Source organism: Aricia agestis, chromosome 1 (genome assembly GCF_905147365.1).
Source record: "Aricia agestis chromosome 1, ilAriAges1.1, whole genome shotgun sequence".
NCBI classification, from domain to species: Eukaryota; Metazoa; Arthropoda; class Insecta; order Lepidoptera; family Lycaenidae; genus Aricia; species Aricia agestis.
Window position 1 is genome coordinate 13,789,805 of NC_056406.1, and position 18,576 is coordinate 13,808,380.

At 35.6% G+C, this 18,576-nt stretch overlaps 1 protein-coding gene across 1 annotated transcript; it reads left to right on the forward strand.

The window, feature by feature from the left end:
* Positions 1-3,721: 3,721 nt before the first annotated feature.
* Positions 3,722-12,086, forward strand: LOC121728362 (centromere protein I-like). The gene is made up of 13 exons (XM_042116527.1): positions 3,722-3,961; positions 4,510-4,662; positions 4,850-4,935; positions 7,866-7,973; positions 8,148-8,294; positions 8,417-8,470; positions 8,594-8,706; positions 8,873-9,033; positions 9,388-9,545; positions 9,707-9,853; positions 10,036-10,168; positions 10,895-11,075; positions 11,335-12,086. Exons 1-13 carry the CDS (start codon positions 3,793-3,795, stop codon positions 11,711-11,713), a joined length of 1,989 nt encoding a protein of 662 aa, XP_041972461.1. The 5' UTR covers positions 3,722-3,792; the 3' UTR covers positions 11,714-12,086.
* Positions 12,087-18,576: the final 6,490 nt, after the last annotated feature.

An 18,576-nucleotide genomic window follows, 5' to 3' on the forward strand; every position in this document is an offset into this window, starting at 1 on the left:
TAAAATATACAAATCTGTACTTAGTATATGCATCTTTGAAGAGGACGAAGTATCGTAAGTTTGTGATAGAATATGGGAAGGGCCCGCATACGTCTGCATATACCAGTTCTCCGGGGTTTGTCGCTTTATCTCTGGTCCCAAACTTTAGACGGTGGGATTTTCCATAGATGCATCCTTCACAGAGTTCTTTAGTTGCTGGTACTTTTATGGCAAATTCCTTCTCTATCACTTTCTTAACGTGACTCTTATTTTGATGTCCAAATCTTTCGTGATATAGCTGTAACAGATTAGAGGTTGTGGACACATGATTAACTCGTACAGTTGGTTGTAGACATCTTAAATTTAGTTTATATAGTCCTCCAAACTTGCTGCGAGTACCAATCAGTTTCAGCTGTCCATCAATCTTTATTGTGCATTTTTGTGTGGTAGACTCAAAAACGCTTTTGTCCGAAATATCATGGGTGGCGAGGACTGAGAATAAATTCTTGCTAATGCCGGGTACGTACCATACATTTTTTAGTAATATTGATACTGGTTTACCGTTTATATCAGCCTCTGCGAGAATATTTCCGATGCCCAGGGCTTCAATACATTGGCCATTCGCGCCAGTCACTGTATGACGGCTCTCGAAATATTTAAAGGTCAGGAAGAAGTCACTCCAATTGGTCACGTGACTGGTCGCCCCATTATCAACGTACCAATTTAAATCCTTCTTATCACCAAAATCTGGCTGTATTGACATTGCCTCTGCGGTCTTGGATTCCTTGGGAGGTTTTGGAGGTTTTCCATCCTGGATCCACCGCTTGCAAGTTTTTACCCTGTGACCCTTATCCTTGCAGTAGTTGCATTTGAGATCTTTGAAATTATTCTTTTTCTTATCACCCCTCTTGGTTTTCGCGTACAATGCTTCTGCAGATGTGTCGTCAGTAACTTGCGTGTCTGTCTGACGCAACACTCTCTCATGTGCGCATAGCTGACTTGTCAGATTCTCGACTGAGCGTTCCTTCTTTGAAATCAATAGCCAACTGGCCCTAAATCCAAGATATTCAGGAGGTAATGTGTCTAATATTTTACATACAAGGAGAATTTCTGGTAATTTTGCCTCGTTCTGTAGTTCTAAACACAATTCACTCCAGATGTTCTTTAAAATTGACACATGTGTAATTATGTCATGATCTGGGTCCTTTTTGTAGCTGAAGAATTTCAGGCATAGGTCGTATGTCTTGTCTACACACGTACCTCCATAGATGCGCTCAAGTTCATCCCACATGTCTTTAGCAGCATCAAATCGCAGAAACTTTTGCAAAACATCATCGGACATGTTTGTCGTTAGCAAAATTAAAATGGCGCTGTTCAAATTTTCAAAACTTTGAAGTTCATTTTCATATCTAGCCTTTTCATCGCTAGTTGCCGTAAGCGCCAAGGATGGTCTTATTTTCTTACCTTCGAGGATATCTAAGCCACCCGGCATTGCTTTGAGGACAATGAAAATTTTGAACCTCCATGTTTTGTAATTCTTGGAATCTAATTTTCCAATTTGAATCTTGCTCGCATTCAATGCTTGTTCCATTATTATTTCACGTTCTGCTACCACTTTAAGATATTAGAAAGAAAGGAGGAACTTATTTCTGCTTACGACAATCGTTTTATTTATTCGAGTCTATTTTTTACAACACAATAATAACAGTTGCTAGGATACATAAGAATAATAGACAATAGTTCAAAACTATATATGCGACCTTCTTAACAATTTGAATATCAAGGAGTCACTTCGATTTCTCATTGTTTCCATCACCAGACCACCACTTTTGTGAACATGATACCTACTCGGAACAATACAATGTACAGCAAAAGAAAAAATTTGAAAATCGGTTCATAAACGGCGGAGTAATCGTTGAACATACATAAAAATATATCCACAGGCGAACGTCTAGACTCCTCCTGTTTGGAAGTCGGTTCAAAATAGTTGTAATAAAATATTATGATATTTTATAATATGTATTTAATTTAAGAATAAAATATAATATACTATGTGTGTTGTTTACTTTCAACGTTTACTTTCAATGTAAGGACTGATTTACCCATAGACATACGACAGTATATATTATGTCTATGGTTTTTCTATATCGTCAGGTCCAAAGTCTAGGCAAAATCTTAAGTAAAAGTCAGTACAGTCAAGAAGTCAAGTCGGTTGATTTAGTAAAGTGGTAGACGCTTTACTGAAACTTTAACGGGTTTTTGGAGGGAACACAAAATAGCACGTTTCTGCATATTGCATCACTTTCCTACACTTGTGCACGATAACGAATATCTGTTAATTATTCTACCCAGATAACACAATTTTAGGAAAATAATACAAAAACACAACATCACTCTTTCACATTCCCGGCAAAACTCTGAAACCAACTTTGCAACCACGGAATATATAACACTACAAGAAAGGGCATATGGGCGTGGCCCGCGTGCCATAGTTATGTCCAGCTGGACATAACTTAACTCGCATGCAAAATGAAATTCGTGAGTACGGATTTAAACCTTACATTAGTTGACGTAAGGTGTAAAATTGCGTACAACTTCAAGTCTTAGAGTCTGGCCAACGAAAGCTGAACCAAGCATTTATTTTGACTGGCAACACTATTCTGCCAGTCGATTGCACGATTTCATGATCTTGATACTTGGTCATAATTATTATTTTATACTCTTATGATCTTTTAATTTTTCATACTATGATTATGATCTTTTAATTTTTCATACTACTTGGTCATAATTATTATTTTATACTCTTATGATCTTTTAATTTTTCATATAAGACATGTTATTTATTTTAATAAATGGTATTTTTATTGAAAATCTTCACGAAGATTCGGATGAGAAACAGGAAAGTTTCCACCATACCATTGTGACCTAATTACCCATCGAATATTCTACTCTCTCGTTAATACTAATTAGACGAAAACACAAATAAAACACAATTATTTTACGTGCACTTTTTCCACTATATTCATTTATTATTTTTACAAATTTTAGCTAAAAACACGACCGGTTTCGAAACAATTCTACTAGGCTTAGTTAGCAATATATTTTCTAAGTCAGTATAGGCTATATGTTAGACTTTTCTTTTATAGGTGCATAATTTTTTGCACATTGGAGTACTTAATATATTTATATATATATAATATCTAGCATCAGCAGAAAATCATCTAAATCTTTTTTTCCTACTACATTATGTGATACCATATAATTTTTAAATTTGCCGCGGTTCGCTTGGTTTACCTTTTGTTGGCTAGACTCTATCATATTTAGCTGTCAAGCGTCATCTAGCGTTGAATAACTGAACTCGGTAGTCAGAGCCGGTATTGCTAAATTTAAATTCTTCTTTATTTCGAAAGGGTTAGGGTTGATTTTACGACATTGTATTTAAAAAAGAAATCTCTTTGTGATTGGTTATTTCTTTTGTGTGCGTAAAATGTTACTGTGTAAGTTTGGCGACAGCAGTTTCAATGAAACTTACTTGCTATGACCCTTCCTTTAGTGTTATATATTCCGTGTTTGCAACTTTTAAGTTTCAGCCCATTTTCAGCCATTCACAAAGGAGCCATTAATAAAAAAGAAGAAGTAGGGTAGGCCATTTTTAAAGAAGAAGAAGAAGAAGTCTCAACGAACTTTTGTTTTGAATTTTGAGATCTGTAAATGATGTGATTTTGACTTTTGATGCTTGTTTGTTTTCAAAAATAACTAGATAAAAATAAATTTTAATAAGTTTATCAATGCTGGTTTTGATATAAACCCAAAATGACGGACGTTGGAGAAATAATTGATTACATAAAGTCATTGAAGAAAGGGTTTGATAAAGATTTATTTCAAAGTAAAATTGACGAGCTCGGTTATCTTGCGGACAGTCGAGATATAAGTTATGAAGAATTTCACACATTGTTCAAAATATGGCTCAATTTAAATATACGTAAGTATTTGTGTGTTTTAGTATGTCAAAATGTTTCTAATGTACAACCAGGGCTCGGAAACCTGGTTAATCTTCGCGATCCTGTTCGGTAGAAACGCCATACATTTCCAAAAGAATGTTTTCATTTCGATTCTGCTCTGAACGGACCGAAATTATTCCTGGTTTTGTAAAATGAAACTCAAAATACCGGTTAGAAACGTTCAGCTCAAAAATGTTTACATTACATTTACACACACCACGACCCTCACACATTGTCCATACATAAACAAGTTATGGCCTTTAGATGATTGGCTATTAGATATTGCACTAGAAAGGGATTGAAGATATCACTGCACTAGTTACTTTCCGCCAGGAATTAACCAGGTTAATTTCAGAAGCAATACCGCTCGCATCTCGTTTTCACTCCAAGCGCAACTTATCCAAAAACCTGGATAAAAAGCGTTTTAACCTGGTTAAAAAATACTAGTTCTGAGCCCTGTGTACAACACGGTATATTCAAATTTCTTCGTTTTAAAATTTGAATGTTAGTAATGGTAATTATTTTTTAGCTATTACGAAATGGGTAAATTTAGGAACTTGTTTGGTGCCACAACAAAAAATATCTCAAGTGACAATAGATTATTCCTTTAGATGGATTCTTGCAAACTATAGAAAACAAGACTATGTTTCTCGATTGGGCTTTCTACTGGACTGGCTTACTGGTATGTTCTTTATTGTATAGTTTTAATTTGTGTAGATACTATTTAATTATTCAAATAACACATTTCATTCATTGTTTTAAACATGTTTTCATTCAAAATATAGTTAACAGTATGATTTGTTGTTTTAAAAAAGTTTGTTATTTAATTCATTTTTCAAAATTTTGAATGTCTCATTGTTGCTTTTCAGCTGCCATGGACTGTAATGCTATCGATATAAACAGATTGGATTCTGGATATGAGCTATTTTATGTAATGTTGACTTATGAATCATTGGTAAGAAATTTAATATTTCAGAAAAATAATAATTAAAGATATGAACACGATAACTAACAGTAAAAAAGCCGTTTTCTTGCATAAATGGAGGCTTTAGTTTGAGAGGAGTGTGAGTTTGACTCCCGCACTAAGGGTTCCATATTATTATAGAGCAAAAATAGGCTAAAATTGGGCTTTTTGTATGGGAACCCCACTTAATTATTTATTTTATTTTAATTTCATTGTTAATTATAAAAATATAAGTACAATTAAGTTTTTTGTGAACATTTCAAGTGCCTACCTATTGCCATTATTGATATCAAGCAAAAAAAAAAAAACAGGGTTGTATGGGAGCCCCCTTAAAAATAATTTTATTTTGTTTTTAGTATTTGTTGTTATAGCGGCAACATAAACACACTATCTATGAAAATTGAGATACAGCCTGAAGACAGACAGATTGACAAACATCGAAGTCAGTAATAGGGTCCGGGTCCCGTTTTTACCCTTTGGGTATGGAACCGTAAAAAATTAGTAAATGTCCGTATGTTTTAAAATGTTACTTATCATGTTCTTGCACTCACTTCTTTGATTTTTTTTCCTCTTCTAATCTGCAATCAGTATTTAACTATAAGCAGGTGAGATGTACTACGCATCGCAGGTAGAGTGCTTCTACCACTGTAGATAGCATTAATCATGATTTACTTTATAGTTCTTTTATTTAAAAGATGTCCTTCCTTTTCAGGCGCTTGTTATAATTACGGCTGACGAGGCCAGAAGCTAAAGTATTTGGGTGGACCTCCAGCCTTTTTTTTGTATTTTTCTGTGGACCTCAGTATCTCTTCTTTTATGGTGGGTATGCCTAGATTTTTATGAACCTCCGTGTTTGTGATGAGCCATGGGGATTTTGAAATAGTTTTTAGTATGATGTTTTGCGTTCTTTGTAGGATTGAGATGTTAGAGCTACTCGCACACCCCCATAGTTGAATTCCGTACATCCATACAGGTTTCAGGATTGTTTTATATATCAGTGTTTTGTTTTCCAGTAAGAGTCTACTGTTTCTGCCTAAAGCCCAGTTTAGTTGTTTATATTTGATTCTTAACTCCTCTCTCTTGCTGGTGATGTGTTTATTCCAGGTGAGGCGTCCAAAAGCGTCCAAGTGTAATCCCAGATACTTAACACTATTTTTGTGAGCTAGTATGCAGTTTTCTAGGGAGACAGGCGGACAATCTTCCCTTCGCAGAGTTAAAGGTACGTGCACAGATTTTGTGGTTGGCTTTTATTCTCCACTTTTGAAGTCATTTAGTGATGAAGTTTAGACCAAGTTGCAGCTGCTCAGATGCGGTCACTGGGTTTGTGTTGGTCGCTAGAATAGCTGTGTCGTCAGCGTAGGTGGCAGTCTCTACCTCTTCTAATGTTGGAAGGTCTGATGTGTATAAATTATACAGGATTGGCCCCAGCACTGAGCCCTGTGGCACACCTGCCAGTATTTCATAGAAATCAGAGGTGGAATCAGCTTCTCTCACTTGAAAACACAGGTCTGTTAAATAAGATTTTAGTAGCAGAAAGTAGCCATGTGGTAGATACTGTAAGCCTTTGTGCCAGACCTTGTCGAATGCCTGTTGAATGTCTAGGAATGCTGAGGAAACATATTCCTTGTTTTCTAACGCCTTTCTTATTATTTGAGCAACCCGGTGAACCTGCTCAATAGTGGAGTGTTTCTGTCTAAACCCAAATTGGTGGTTAGGGATGGTGTTATTGCTTTCCAAAAAGTGCAAAATTCGTTTAGACAGCAGTTTTTCAAATATCTTCGAGAGTATAGGAAGAAGGCTGATCGGTCTGTATGACGACACTTCGTTCGCATGTTTTCTGGCCTTGTGAATCATTAGTATCTGCGAAATTTTCCAGCAGTAGTCCTGATTGTGATTGTCCAGTCCAGTGATTCGAGTATAGTCCTTTAAATTTTTTCTTAGATGTGAGGCTTGTTTGTTAAATGCAGATTTATCTACGGTAAGTCTACTAAGCTGCCAAACACGTCTTAGCCTCCGTCTTCTTGGATTGCTTTTTTTTATTTCAAGAGGAAAGTCATTACTCCTTTTATTGTGATCTAAAAGTGGAGTGTTCTTCCAACAGGCTTCTTGTATTAATTGCGTTATTTATTTAGTAGCACTGTCTATATGGTCCTCAGTTTTCAATGGGACATTAAGGTTTATATTTTCTTCTATATAGTTTTTAAAACCATCCCAGTCCGTTCTCTTGTTATTATAGTTTTTCTGGTCCCTGATATTCGATAATCTTATCGCTAAGGGTCAGTATAACAGGAGTATGATGCGAAGAGCTATCGTGACAAGATTCACATTTTATGTAGTGTCCACCAATACCCTTCACAACAAAAAAGTCCAGTAGGTCGGGGATCTTGGATGTGTCAGTTGGCCAGTAAGTGGGTTCGCATGTAGAGACTGCTGTTAGTTTATTGCTATCAATACAGAGTTTTAGTTGTCTTCCTCTTGTGCTAGATAGTCTTGATCCCCAGTGTGTATTTTTGGCATTCCAGTCACCCCCTGCCAGAAATCTGTTTCCGAGTGTCTTAAAGGAATCATTAAATTATTGTTCTGTGATTTTATGGGAGGGGGGGGGGGGGGGGGGGGCAATATACTGAAGACACATTGATGAAGCCCTTGTTATCTGCAATATTAGCAGCTATTCCTGTATTACCTTTTACTAATAAAATATTATGTTAAAACATGTGAATTAACATGCTTTGTTACTTTTAAATACAGTGGACTGTGGAGCATGTATTCATAAAAACAGAACAAAGAGGGCCAATAGTAAAACATGATAAATTACAATAAATATGAACAAACTAATTTATACTGTTTGATTTATCACCTGCTCTGTAATTTCACACTTTGCTACTGATGCTATTTTAATATTTAACATAATATTTTTTCAGACTGGAAATGTAATTAAACTTATTTACACCTTAACAAAACCATCAGATGTCACAAGAAAACGTGTTTTGGAAATAATTGAATATGCTAAAAATAGAGAAGGGAATAAGGTATGCTATTTCCAAAATTTTAATATACTTAGTATTATTATTGTTTATATATTAAGTGTCTGTCTCTAAAAAGTAAAAATGAAAAACATATTTGTACCTATATCTTGGCTTTTCAATGCATAGGAAAAAATGTATTTGCTTGTGAAAACACCATTGTAATTTATATTTTTTCAGAATTTATATAAGCAGCTGCAGGTGTTACTTGGATTATTCAAATCATACAAACCCGAGTGTGTTCCAGAACACATTCCAGCAATATCCATTCATACAGCATTCAAAAAGATTAATCCAGTTTTAGTTGAAAGATTCATGAATATTCAGGCAAGAGATTTATTATTTAGCATCATTACATTTTCTTTTTAAATATCTTTGAGTTGGTATTTAATTTAATTTATAACTGCAATATTTCTTTAATTATAAATTAATCTTATGTTTTTTTACAGAACAATCAAAATATTTTGAAATCAGAAAGATTATGCTGGGTGAACCCGATAAATGTGAGATTTTTATTTTTGTTACTAAATTTGTCAAGTATATATATATATATATATATATATATATTGTACAAGTTATAATTTAACTATATGATTGGTCAAATAATTTTATAATTTGTTTTCTAGAACAGCAGAAATAATAAATCAGAACCCCTGGTACCAAACATGGAGTTTTTGAAAATAGGTGCAATGCAATATGACAGCAAAATGCCAAAGAAAAATTACCTCGATTTTTCTGAGTATGTATAAGAGTTTTATTATACATTTAATGGTTATAAAATACTGTTAAATTCTTTTTATTGAGCAGATATTTAATAGAATTGACTTACAAAAGTAAATATTTGATGTATTAGTTATTCTATGCTTATTGTATCTACTTTTATTGAATTATTATTTTTATTTTAGCCCAATGTCACTTCTGCAATATAGTCTAAATCGTGAAATGACAAGGCCTGCTCGTCTCAGGGCTCTCTTGTGCAATGAAGTCGGGGTGGTCCTACTGGCAGTATCCTCAGACAATGACCACGCATTTTTATCACACGACTTACATCATCTGCTAACAAACTGTAAGTTATTACGACACACAAAACTCAAAACAAAGATCAAGACTGCCGGTATAAATACTCAAGATGCATCTTGGCCTCAAGACACAGTTCAGGCTCTGTGATTGGTTGGCTGTCAAAATTTGAACCAACCACAGAGCCGAACCGCGTCTTGAGACCGGGTCGCATCTAGAGTACTGACTATTTATACCGGCCAATCAAGATTTTAAGATCTAAAGTTTACATGTTAATTTTTTATTAGTTGTGTATTTTTAATAATTTAACTAATATCATAAAATAACAGTTTATAGTATAAAAAAATAAAAAACACATTACGTCGTTAATATTTTTTATAACGCATTTGATATTGTGTTTTAGGTTTTCTGAATGTGTCAAGCCACAGTTATGCAGAGAAGCATGTGATGCTGCAGCGTCTTGTTACTCTCCAATCAACATTCATGCAGGGACTTCCCGTAGTGACAAGATTTCTTGCTCAATTCCTGCCATTTTGGAATGAGTCCGATTACTTTGCAGAGGTAAAAAATTGCTGGGAATTGGGATGATATTGTTCATCAGAACAAATATCATTTTTTTTTCCTTTTCTTTCATACTGTTACAGAATATCAATTAGAAACAGTCTGAAAGAAAAGGAACAAACCATTAAATTTTATGATATCTTTACACTTTGTGAATTCAGATTTTAGAGCTAGTACAATGGGTGAATGTGGACGATGCTGCCCATGTCCAAGTGATACTGGACAGTCTGTCCACCGTGTACCACCACTCTCAGCCAATGGAACAGTGTGCTATACTGAAGAGTATCACCACAATGTTCACAAACCTTGTAAGTATCACTTTTTAAATTTGCAAAGAAAACATTTAAGTAGTACCTACCTACCTCAAAAATGTTAAATCATATTTTAATCATTGTTTACTTATAAATCATTTGTTGTTATTGATTTATTTTTAAAAGCTTTTATTTTTATGCTTTGTTTAGAAATTTTAAAGTTATTATTTAATTTTTAGGTGTACAATAGTACAAGGAAAAGGCTTCATTTTTCAGGAGTGGAATTTACTGATGAGAATCTTAGTGGAATATTATATATAGTAGCATCCAGTATAAGTGATCTGTGTAGCAAAGCTTTGCAAACATCACCAGGTAAGCATATTCAATTAAACTTGGCAAGCATTTAAGTTTCATATAAAATGAGATAGATGGCTTTAGTGTGTAATATTCGAATAACTTGTACCTTGTATTGCAATAATATTATTTTTTCGAGTTGAGAGATCTCAATCATATTTTTAATATATCTTATTGCTGAAATTATTATTGACGACCTCTGTGTCTCAGTTGGTGGGCTGTTCGTAGCTCAAGCCGAGGGTCACGGATTCGAATCCCGCCGAGGGAACAAAAAGTTTACAAAGTTCCTGGGTCATAGATGTGTATTAAATATGTGTATCATATAATAAAAATCTTAAATATATGTATAGTATAAAAATATTAAATATATTTCCGTTGTCTGGTACCCGTAACACAAATCCTTCAGGTACTTAGCATGGGGCCAGACTGACGTAGTGTGAAGCATCCATAGATATTTCTAATAGACGACCCGATGGATTTCGTATCTCATTCAGTTTAATATAAACCATAGTACAAACTTTTCCTGGGCTTTTACGAATACATAATTATTTCAAGACTAAGCCAAATAGGTTTAGCCGTTCTCGAGTTTAACCGAGACTAACATAATTAAAATTCAATTTTTGTTTATTAAAATATACATTTTGTTTATAGAAGAAGCTTTTTCTCGGTTGTGTTGGAATCACGAAGAATTTCAGCAGTAGTTATGCAAGAATTTCAGCAGTAGTAAATAATATTTATATTCAGGCGATATGCGCGTGGTGCACAGCTGCACGGCGGTCATGTTGCGCGTGGCGTCGCGCGGCGTGAGTGGGCGGGGTGCGGCGACGGCGTGCACGCGCGTTCCCGTCCCGCCGCTGTCGCTCGCGTTGCCGCTGCTGGCGCCCGCCGCCACAGTGTTCGACAGCGTCGTGGCTCTTATTCTGTCGTGAGTACCTACCGAAAAGTACCTATCTATTGTAGCAGCTAACAATGTTAAATATTATGTTGTTACATGAAATGTGTAATTAAAAGGCCAATAGAGAATAAAATCCTTCAAAACCCACATTCCAATACAATTTCATGACTTAGGTAAACAAGGCGAAATTTCGGGAAGGCGCACTTGGTAAATTGACTCAGTCGGAGCCTCAGCTTCCGAATCCTTGAATCAAAAAGCTGCTTTACAAAATATTTTTTATACATTCCAGATACAAAGAAATAATTAAGACGATCAGGATTAACAAGTGGCTGAGTAAGGAGGAGTACGTTCATCAGATACGTGTGATGAAGGCGTTCACGACGGACATCGTGAGCTGCTGGGACGAGGAGTTCCTCCGCAACAGGCGGGCGGGTCTCGTGTTCAGTAAGCTGCACCCGCAGCTCGTAAGCAAGCTGGAGACCGTCGTCCCCGACGCTGACTCCACGCTGAGCGTGCGGAACCATCTCGCGTTCGCCCCCTACACGTACGTGCCGCTCGACGGCATAGACGGCGACGCCGACAACAGTCTCTTGTTCAACACTATCATCAGGAAAAAGTTTACGAACATCAGCAGCTTCGTCGATGAAGTGATGCCTGAAATGAGCTGACGCGCACGGAGATGGAAAGATAAGCAACTGTTTGTATTAACGTGCTCCAGTTGACCAATGAACGCATCGTTTGAGTGATCTGTGTGCCTTGACTTCTTAAGTAGCCTTTAACGATTTCATTAAAAATCCACATAATTTTATGACATTATGATAATATTATCTATTATGAATTTAATGGTAATAATAGAATATCTTCCTTATGATGTCTACTTGAAATGTTGAATTTGCTTATTTTTGGACCAAAATTTTTCATGAATATGGGATGCGTAATATGTTGCGGACATGTAGACAAATTCTATATAATCCGATGGATGACCAGCTCTTGTTTAGGTTATTAATCTAGACGTATAAAATATACTTATTTTGTACAAGTTATGTTTGTTTAATTTCTTAATTATCGAACTTCTAATAAATCTCGATGGGTCGTTTTTTCAGCAAAGGCAGTTTTAACCATAGACTTAATATATACTGTAGGTTTATGGTTTTAACTTTTAAAGACAAATAGCTAAAATATTGTTAAATTATCGAATCACCCACATCCCACGTTTTTATTTTGTTCATGTTTACTTCCTTTAACATTTTAATCGGATTTGCTCAGTTTTAATTATTTTACGCTGAAAAGAATCTTCGAAAACAAATTATTTTTTACACCTAACTCCCGAAATTCAATTATGGCCGTCCATCGTTCAAATTCCAATTAGGGACGAGAAAAGGGACAAGTAATCAAAACAAGCGGAGAGGTACTCGCGCCCCCGTTCATTACGCGGTGAAAACACGCTGCGCTCAATACGCGGACAGCTATTGAAAGGTCTACCTAATGCTGTGGACTTAGAATATGAAAAAGTATTAAATAATTCTTATTCTGTACTCAGTATTTCTGTTCTCAATCTTCATTATAAGTCGGCACCAGCCGTAAAGTTAATATACCTAGCGGAATAGAGCAACAATCTCGAGCTGTCAAACGAAACCAAAATTGGTTTTCATCTGTGTGAAAAATATGTGTACGTATACACTTATACAAGCATGATTGAACATGAATTCTATGAGATTAAATTGTCAACGTGTGGCACGTGCCGACTGGATGTCAAAAAATCCATAATCTATACATCTATACATATAAATAAAATTGGAGTGTCTGTTTGTAATATTGAAAGAACCGTTTTTTGTATGAACCGTGCATATGAATGTATATACGCTACATACACCAAAACAACATTTTTTGCAATTTTTGTCTGTATGTCTGTTTGTTCCGGCTAATCTCCGAAATGGCTGAAGCAATTTTGACGGGACTTTTTTTGGCAGATAGCTGATGTAGTAAGGAATAACTTAGGCTACTTTTTAACCGACTTCCGAAAAGGAGGATGATATATTTTACTATTTTTTGTATTTGTTCTCGGACAACTATGCCATTTGTGGACCGATTTTCAAATTTTTTTTGTTGTTGTATAAGGTGAAGCCCGATTTCGGTAACATGATCGCAAAAGTGGTGATCTGATGATGCGATCCATGAGAAATCGACGGGACTCCTTGAAATTCATATAGAAACATAACTAAAGTTTACGCGGACAAAGTCGCGGGCAACAGCTAGTAATAAATATAAAGCTGAAGTGTTTGTTTGTTGTTTGAACGCACTGATCTCAGAAACTACTGGACCGATTTGAATTTTTTTTCAGTATTAATCAAGGAAGGCTTTATTATAATATATCCTATGTAGCCTATAATATATTATCACGCTAAGACCAATAGAAGCGGAGCACCAATGAAGAATGTTTCAAAATCGGGTGATTTTTCCTATTGTGCTGCGTAAACGATAAAAGTTTCGCAAAAATCATATAATATCACAAAATTTTTACCCTTTGAAAATTTAAAAAAAGTATATGTAATTTGTAAAAAAAAGTATATTTTTAAATATAGCTGGTAAGTATAGGTACTTTTTTAATATAATCCGAAGACGTTTTTGTATATCTAAAGAAGCTTGCCACAATAATTATTAATAACCTTTTTTATGCTAAACAATGGTTGGCAGCTTTTATTTGCATATCTGTTTTATTGTTTACGTTGTAAGAAGTGTAACAAGGAGAGAAATAATATAAGCTGGCCTATATTGTTTATTTATATTAGGTCGTATTAAGACGCCGATTTTGGGCGCTTGACAGACGAGAGGAAGTCTTTTCTTCATTCTATACTTTAAAATAAAAAATAAATATTATGTACTGGTTTTTTTATTTCTTTTGACAAGCGCTTCTCGTACTTCCCATCACTAGTAATCGTAATGCATTTCTTCTCTCTCCCCCCGCGTCGCTTACCTCAGCACATTGACACAATAATTTGTTAAGAGAAATCAAAACATTAGGCGTCTATTGGGTTATGTGGTCGCTGGATAATAATGAAAATAATGAATGAATAATGAAAATAATAATAATAATCTTTATTTAATTTACAAAAGTTACAGTTAAAGTACAATGGATGAAACCAATTTCGGTTTCGTTTGACAACTCGAGATTGTTGCTCTATTCCGCTAGGTATACTTATTAACTTAATGGGTAAGTATACCATGGTGCAAAATCTTACTTTTTGGTAGCATATGATCAAAATACATCACATAAAACCAAAATAACCACATTATGTTTCTATTTGAATTTCAAGGAGTCCCCTCGATTCCTCATGGTTCCCATCATCAGACCATCACTTTTGTGAATATGGTACCAACTCGAAACAATACCCTGTGCAACAAAAGAAAAATTAAAAATATTATTATTTTAAAACGCCCTTGACGAACAAGCGGCGGCAATTGAATTGTCTGGCTAATTTGACTAAAATGACTGCACCATAATTCATAAATCATAACCATCTTGTGTTATGAAAGGAACTATTTATTATTGTCTTATTATAATGTAACGTTCTACTATGGTTTTACCAAAATTCCTTACAAGTTACATGTCTAGGCAAAGCATTATACTTTTGAGTTTTCACGAGAAGGTTTTAGTTGTAAGCTGTGCATGGAGAAGTTATGATTTTTTCCATTGTAGCTTCTATTTATTTTTCGCAATCTCCTGGAAGGCATAAATTATGGACACGGCGGTCGGATGCTGCCACGTCGGGGGGTGGCGCACCCTCTCTCCGCCCCACCGCCCCGCCCCGCCGCCCGTGACTCGCTGAGAAATGTTTCGGGGACTGTCCCCTTTGTGTCCCTTTTGAAAGTGACATCTCTCCAGAATATTGCATTAATCAGAGTACATACCTATAAGTGGCTTATGCTGTGTGAATGTTAAGTCGTTTAGTTGGAGTACTTACGTACAAAATATAAAGCTTGTTAGGTTTGTATAATTGCATGCACATTTGGTAACAAGAACGATCGAAAAAGATGCAAAAAAAGTAAATTTCATTACATACAGAGATAAAAAGTTGAATCTTCAGTTTTGTTTACTTACCTAGGTACATGTGAATTGTTAATAGTAGATGGTACTCATAATACCTTAGTTATTATGTAGGCTAAATGTACCTAAGCTTTAAAGTATCATGGGTAGATACGCTTTAAATAATTTTGATCTAAATGTAAACATAGCTTACAGTAATAACACAGGTAATAATATACACTTTTCATGCACTTATTCCACTTTTATTAATTTACTAGCTGTTGCCCGCAACTTCGTCCGCGTGAATGTATGTTATTAAAATCGAGATTTAGAAAATTGAACACCCATCTACTACTATTTTATTTGGATCTAAATAAAAATTTCGTGTGTAATATGATAATATCACACGAAATTTTTAATTTACATCAAAGACCCAGGAAACTGAACCTCAAATACTTATCGTTTTAAAAAATCCTTTCTTCGAAGGGAAACAAATTGGAATTTGTTGTGTTAGACTGTTGCCAATAATAATTGTGACAAAAACGCTGGAAGGCACGGATTAAGTTCCTATAGCGCTGTCCACTATAATATCACCGTAGTATGCGATATCAGATTTACACTGTAGGCTGTCTAGCATTGTAGTTCTTTCGTCTTGGCAGAAAAAACTCTCCCAGAGAACATGATGAGAGGTTTATTCAAACATACTTATTACTTACTTTATACGTGGGAGAGCCATGCTTCGGCACGAATGGGCCGGCTCGACCGGAGAAATACCACGTTCTCACAGAAACAGCGCTTGCGCTGTATTTCGCCGAGTGAGTGAGTTTACCGCAGGCCCAATCCCCTACCCTATTCCCTTCCCTACCCTCCCCTATTCCCTTCCCTTCCCATCCCTACCCTCCCCTATTACCCTGTTCCCTCTTAAAATGCTGGCAACGCACCTGCAGCTCTTCTGATGCTGCGAGTGTCCATGGGCGACGGAAGTTGTTTTCCATCAGGTGACCCGTTTGCTCGTTTGACCCCTTATTTCATAAAAAAAAACTGCCTCCGGTCGTACATATTCCGCCATTTCTACCTATGTGCCCGACTGATGCTATTAACTTGGATCCGTAAAGTTTGACTTTAAAATTTCCATGGCCGGTAACGAATTGAGATACGCAGTGGTCAATATCCATCCAGGGTTTGGATAATCGATTACGAATATTAGGAAAAGTTTTAAAGATCGACCTTTCGAATTTCCAGGAGTTCCTTCAATTCCATTACTTATCAAGTCACCGTTTTCAGGGTTCCGTACCCTAAGGGTAAAAACGGGACCCTGTTACTAAGACTTCGTTGTCTGTCCGTCTGTATTCTCCAGGCTGTATCTCTAGAACCTTTATAGCTAGAGTTCTGATTTTTTTACAGATTGTGTATATCTGTTGCCTCTATAACAATTAATACTGAAAACAAAATAAAATCAATATTTAAGGAGGGCTCCGATACAACAAACATGATTTCTTTGGCCTTTTTTGCTCGATATCAATAATGACAACAGACAGGCAGTTAAAATTTTCACAGAATCCTTAATTATATCTGTACTTTAATAATTAATAATACAATTAGAATATACTTAAAATTTAAGGGGGGCTCTCATACAAAAACACAACTTTTGGCCTATTTTTCCTCTATAACGGTACGGAACCCTTCGTGCGCGAGTCCGACACGCACTTGGCCGATTTTATTGTAAACATGGTATCAAATTCGGGCAATCTATACAACAAAAAAAGAAAATTGAAAATCTGACCACAAACAGCAAAGTAAACATTAAATCCTCCTTTTTTGAAAGTCGGTTAAAAAAAAGTATCTAAGATGTTGACCAGGGATGTAAGGTATCACCATAGCAAATTTCATTGAAATCGGTCCAGTGGTTTCGGAGATTAGCCTGTACAAACAGACAAACAGACAAACAGACAGAGAAACAAAAATTTCAAAAACAGTTAAAATGTGTTCTACTACTCTCATAACATGCCCCTGACTCGTTTTTTCAAGTTTATTTTCAATGTACAAAAATTTTACCTCTACGATTTTATTATATGTATAGATTTTATGTTTCACACGACCGGTTTCGATAAAATCATCATCGTGTTTCAATCGGTCGTGTGAAACATAAAATAAATTAATAAAAGTGGAATAAGGCATGAAAAGTGTATTATGTATATTATTACTGTGAAACATGAATTTCCATTTTCCACCAGAGAGTTAGAGTACATTCAATATCAAATATAAACATAGCTTGCCTAATGTTTGCGGCTGTGCTAGGTAGTTACCAATTTAAATCTCACGTATTGTTCGTCAATAAAGTAAAATTTAAATGGCACATTAATTAAGTATAGCTTGCATAAATTAATATTAAAGTAGGTTGAAACTGTGTAGAAAATTATCGCTTTTTTAAATTAAGGTTTCATTTTTGGTAACGCCAAACTAGCAGCCAACGACAGACCCTAGCCGGCGTAAATAAGGTCAAAAATGATAAACCCAACCAACACGCAACATAAAGCATGGAAAAAGTTTTAGCGCCGGGGCTGTTTAAACAAAAGTAGAGAACTGGTAACAATTGATAGGGGAGGCGAGGGTAAAGTAGTTCATATCTCGCCGACCCTTTGTTATCCCGTGCTCCTTTTATCCCTACTCAAAAATCGCTTCACGAGTTGTTTCGGTGCGAGGTAACTACCCTAGTGGTCCCATTTTTGCTAAATTATGCTATAGGGGTAACGACAGGATCCCCACAATATTTTTGTTTAACACGCGTCATTTTTGTAATTTTATGGATCGTCGGTATTTGCAAATTGTGGTTTTGATTTTGGGATGGGTGCTTAGATATTTTTATCGACTTATACCGGCTCGATATGAACGCCTCACAAAGAACTGACGTGAAACAGCGCTTTTGTTGAATTAACCGGATAAGAATTTTAAGGACCAAGAAAGCAGTTCACATTACTAGAAGAGTTAAATGTGTAACTCCTCTGATGGTGGTAGTGGTGGTGGTGACTATCGCTTACCGTTAGTTGATCCGTCTACCTGTTTTCTGGTCTATTTCTTAAAATATTATTAAGGTCTAATATAGATAATATCTACTCTTTAGTAATGTGAGTGAGTCTTTAAATATTAAAGATAATTATTATTACGTATATTAATCATGTAATAATATGTATCCTACTTAATGTTTAGAACGTCAGAAAGAGCTTCTAACCGAGACTTGCATATTACTATCAGACGTCTGTTTACCTATCTAGATGTAGGGTAACTTTAGTACCTATGTGACTAATACCTATGTACCTAACTATAGATACAGGTCGTAAATACCTTAAAACGGACTGCTTAAGTAGTACACGACATTAAAACCCCCATCGACGCACGTACCTATCGAAAGTTTGCAAATAGCTGTTAAACGGTCGAGGTAGGTACGTGTTGCCAAATATCGGAGCTCCTAAGCCCGTGAGATGTGCAAACACAAACGCAGAATCGTGT

Bases quoted from the DNA above. Each gene is read 5' to 3' on its own strand.
- LOC121728362 (XM_042116527.1), top strand. From the start codon at position 3,793: ATGACGGACGTTGGAGAAATAATTGATTACATAAAGTCATTGAAGAAA. The intron at 10,169-10,894 runs GTAAGCATATTC...ATTTATATTCAG, and splicing joins AGCTTTGCAAACATCACCAG to GCGATATGCGCGTGGTGCAC. The intron at 11,076-11,334 runs GTGAGTACCTAC...TATACATTCCAG, and splicing joins GTCGTGGCTCTTATTCTGTC to ATACAAAGAAATAATTAAGA.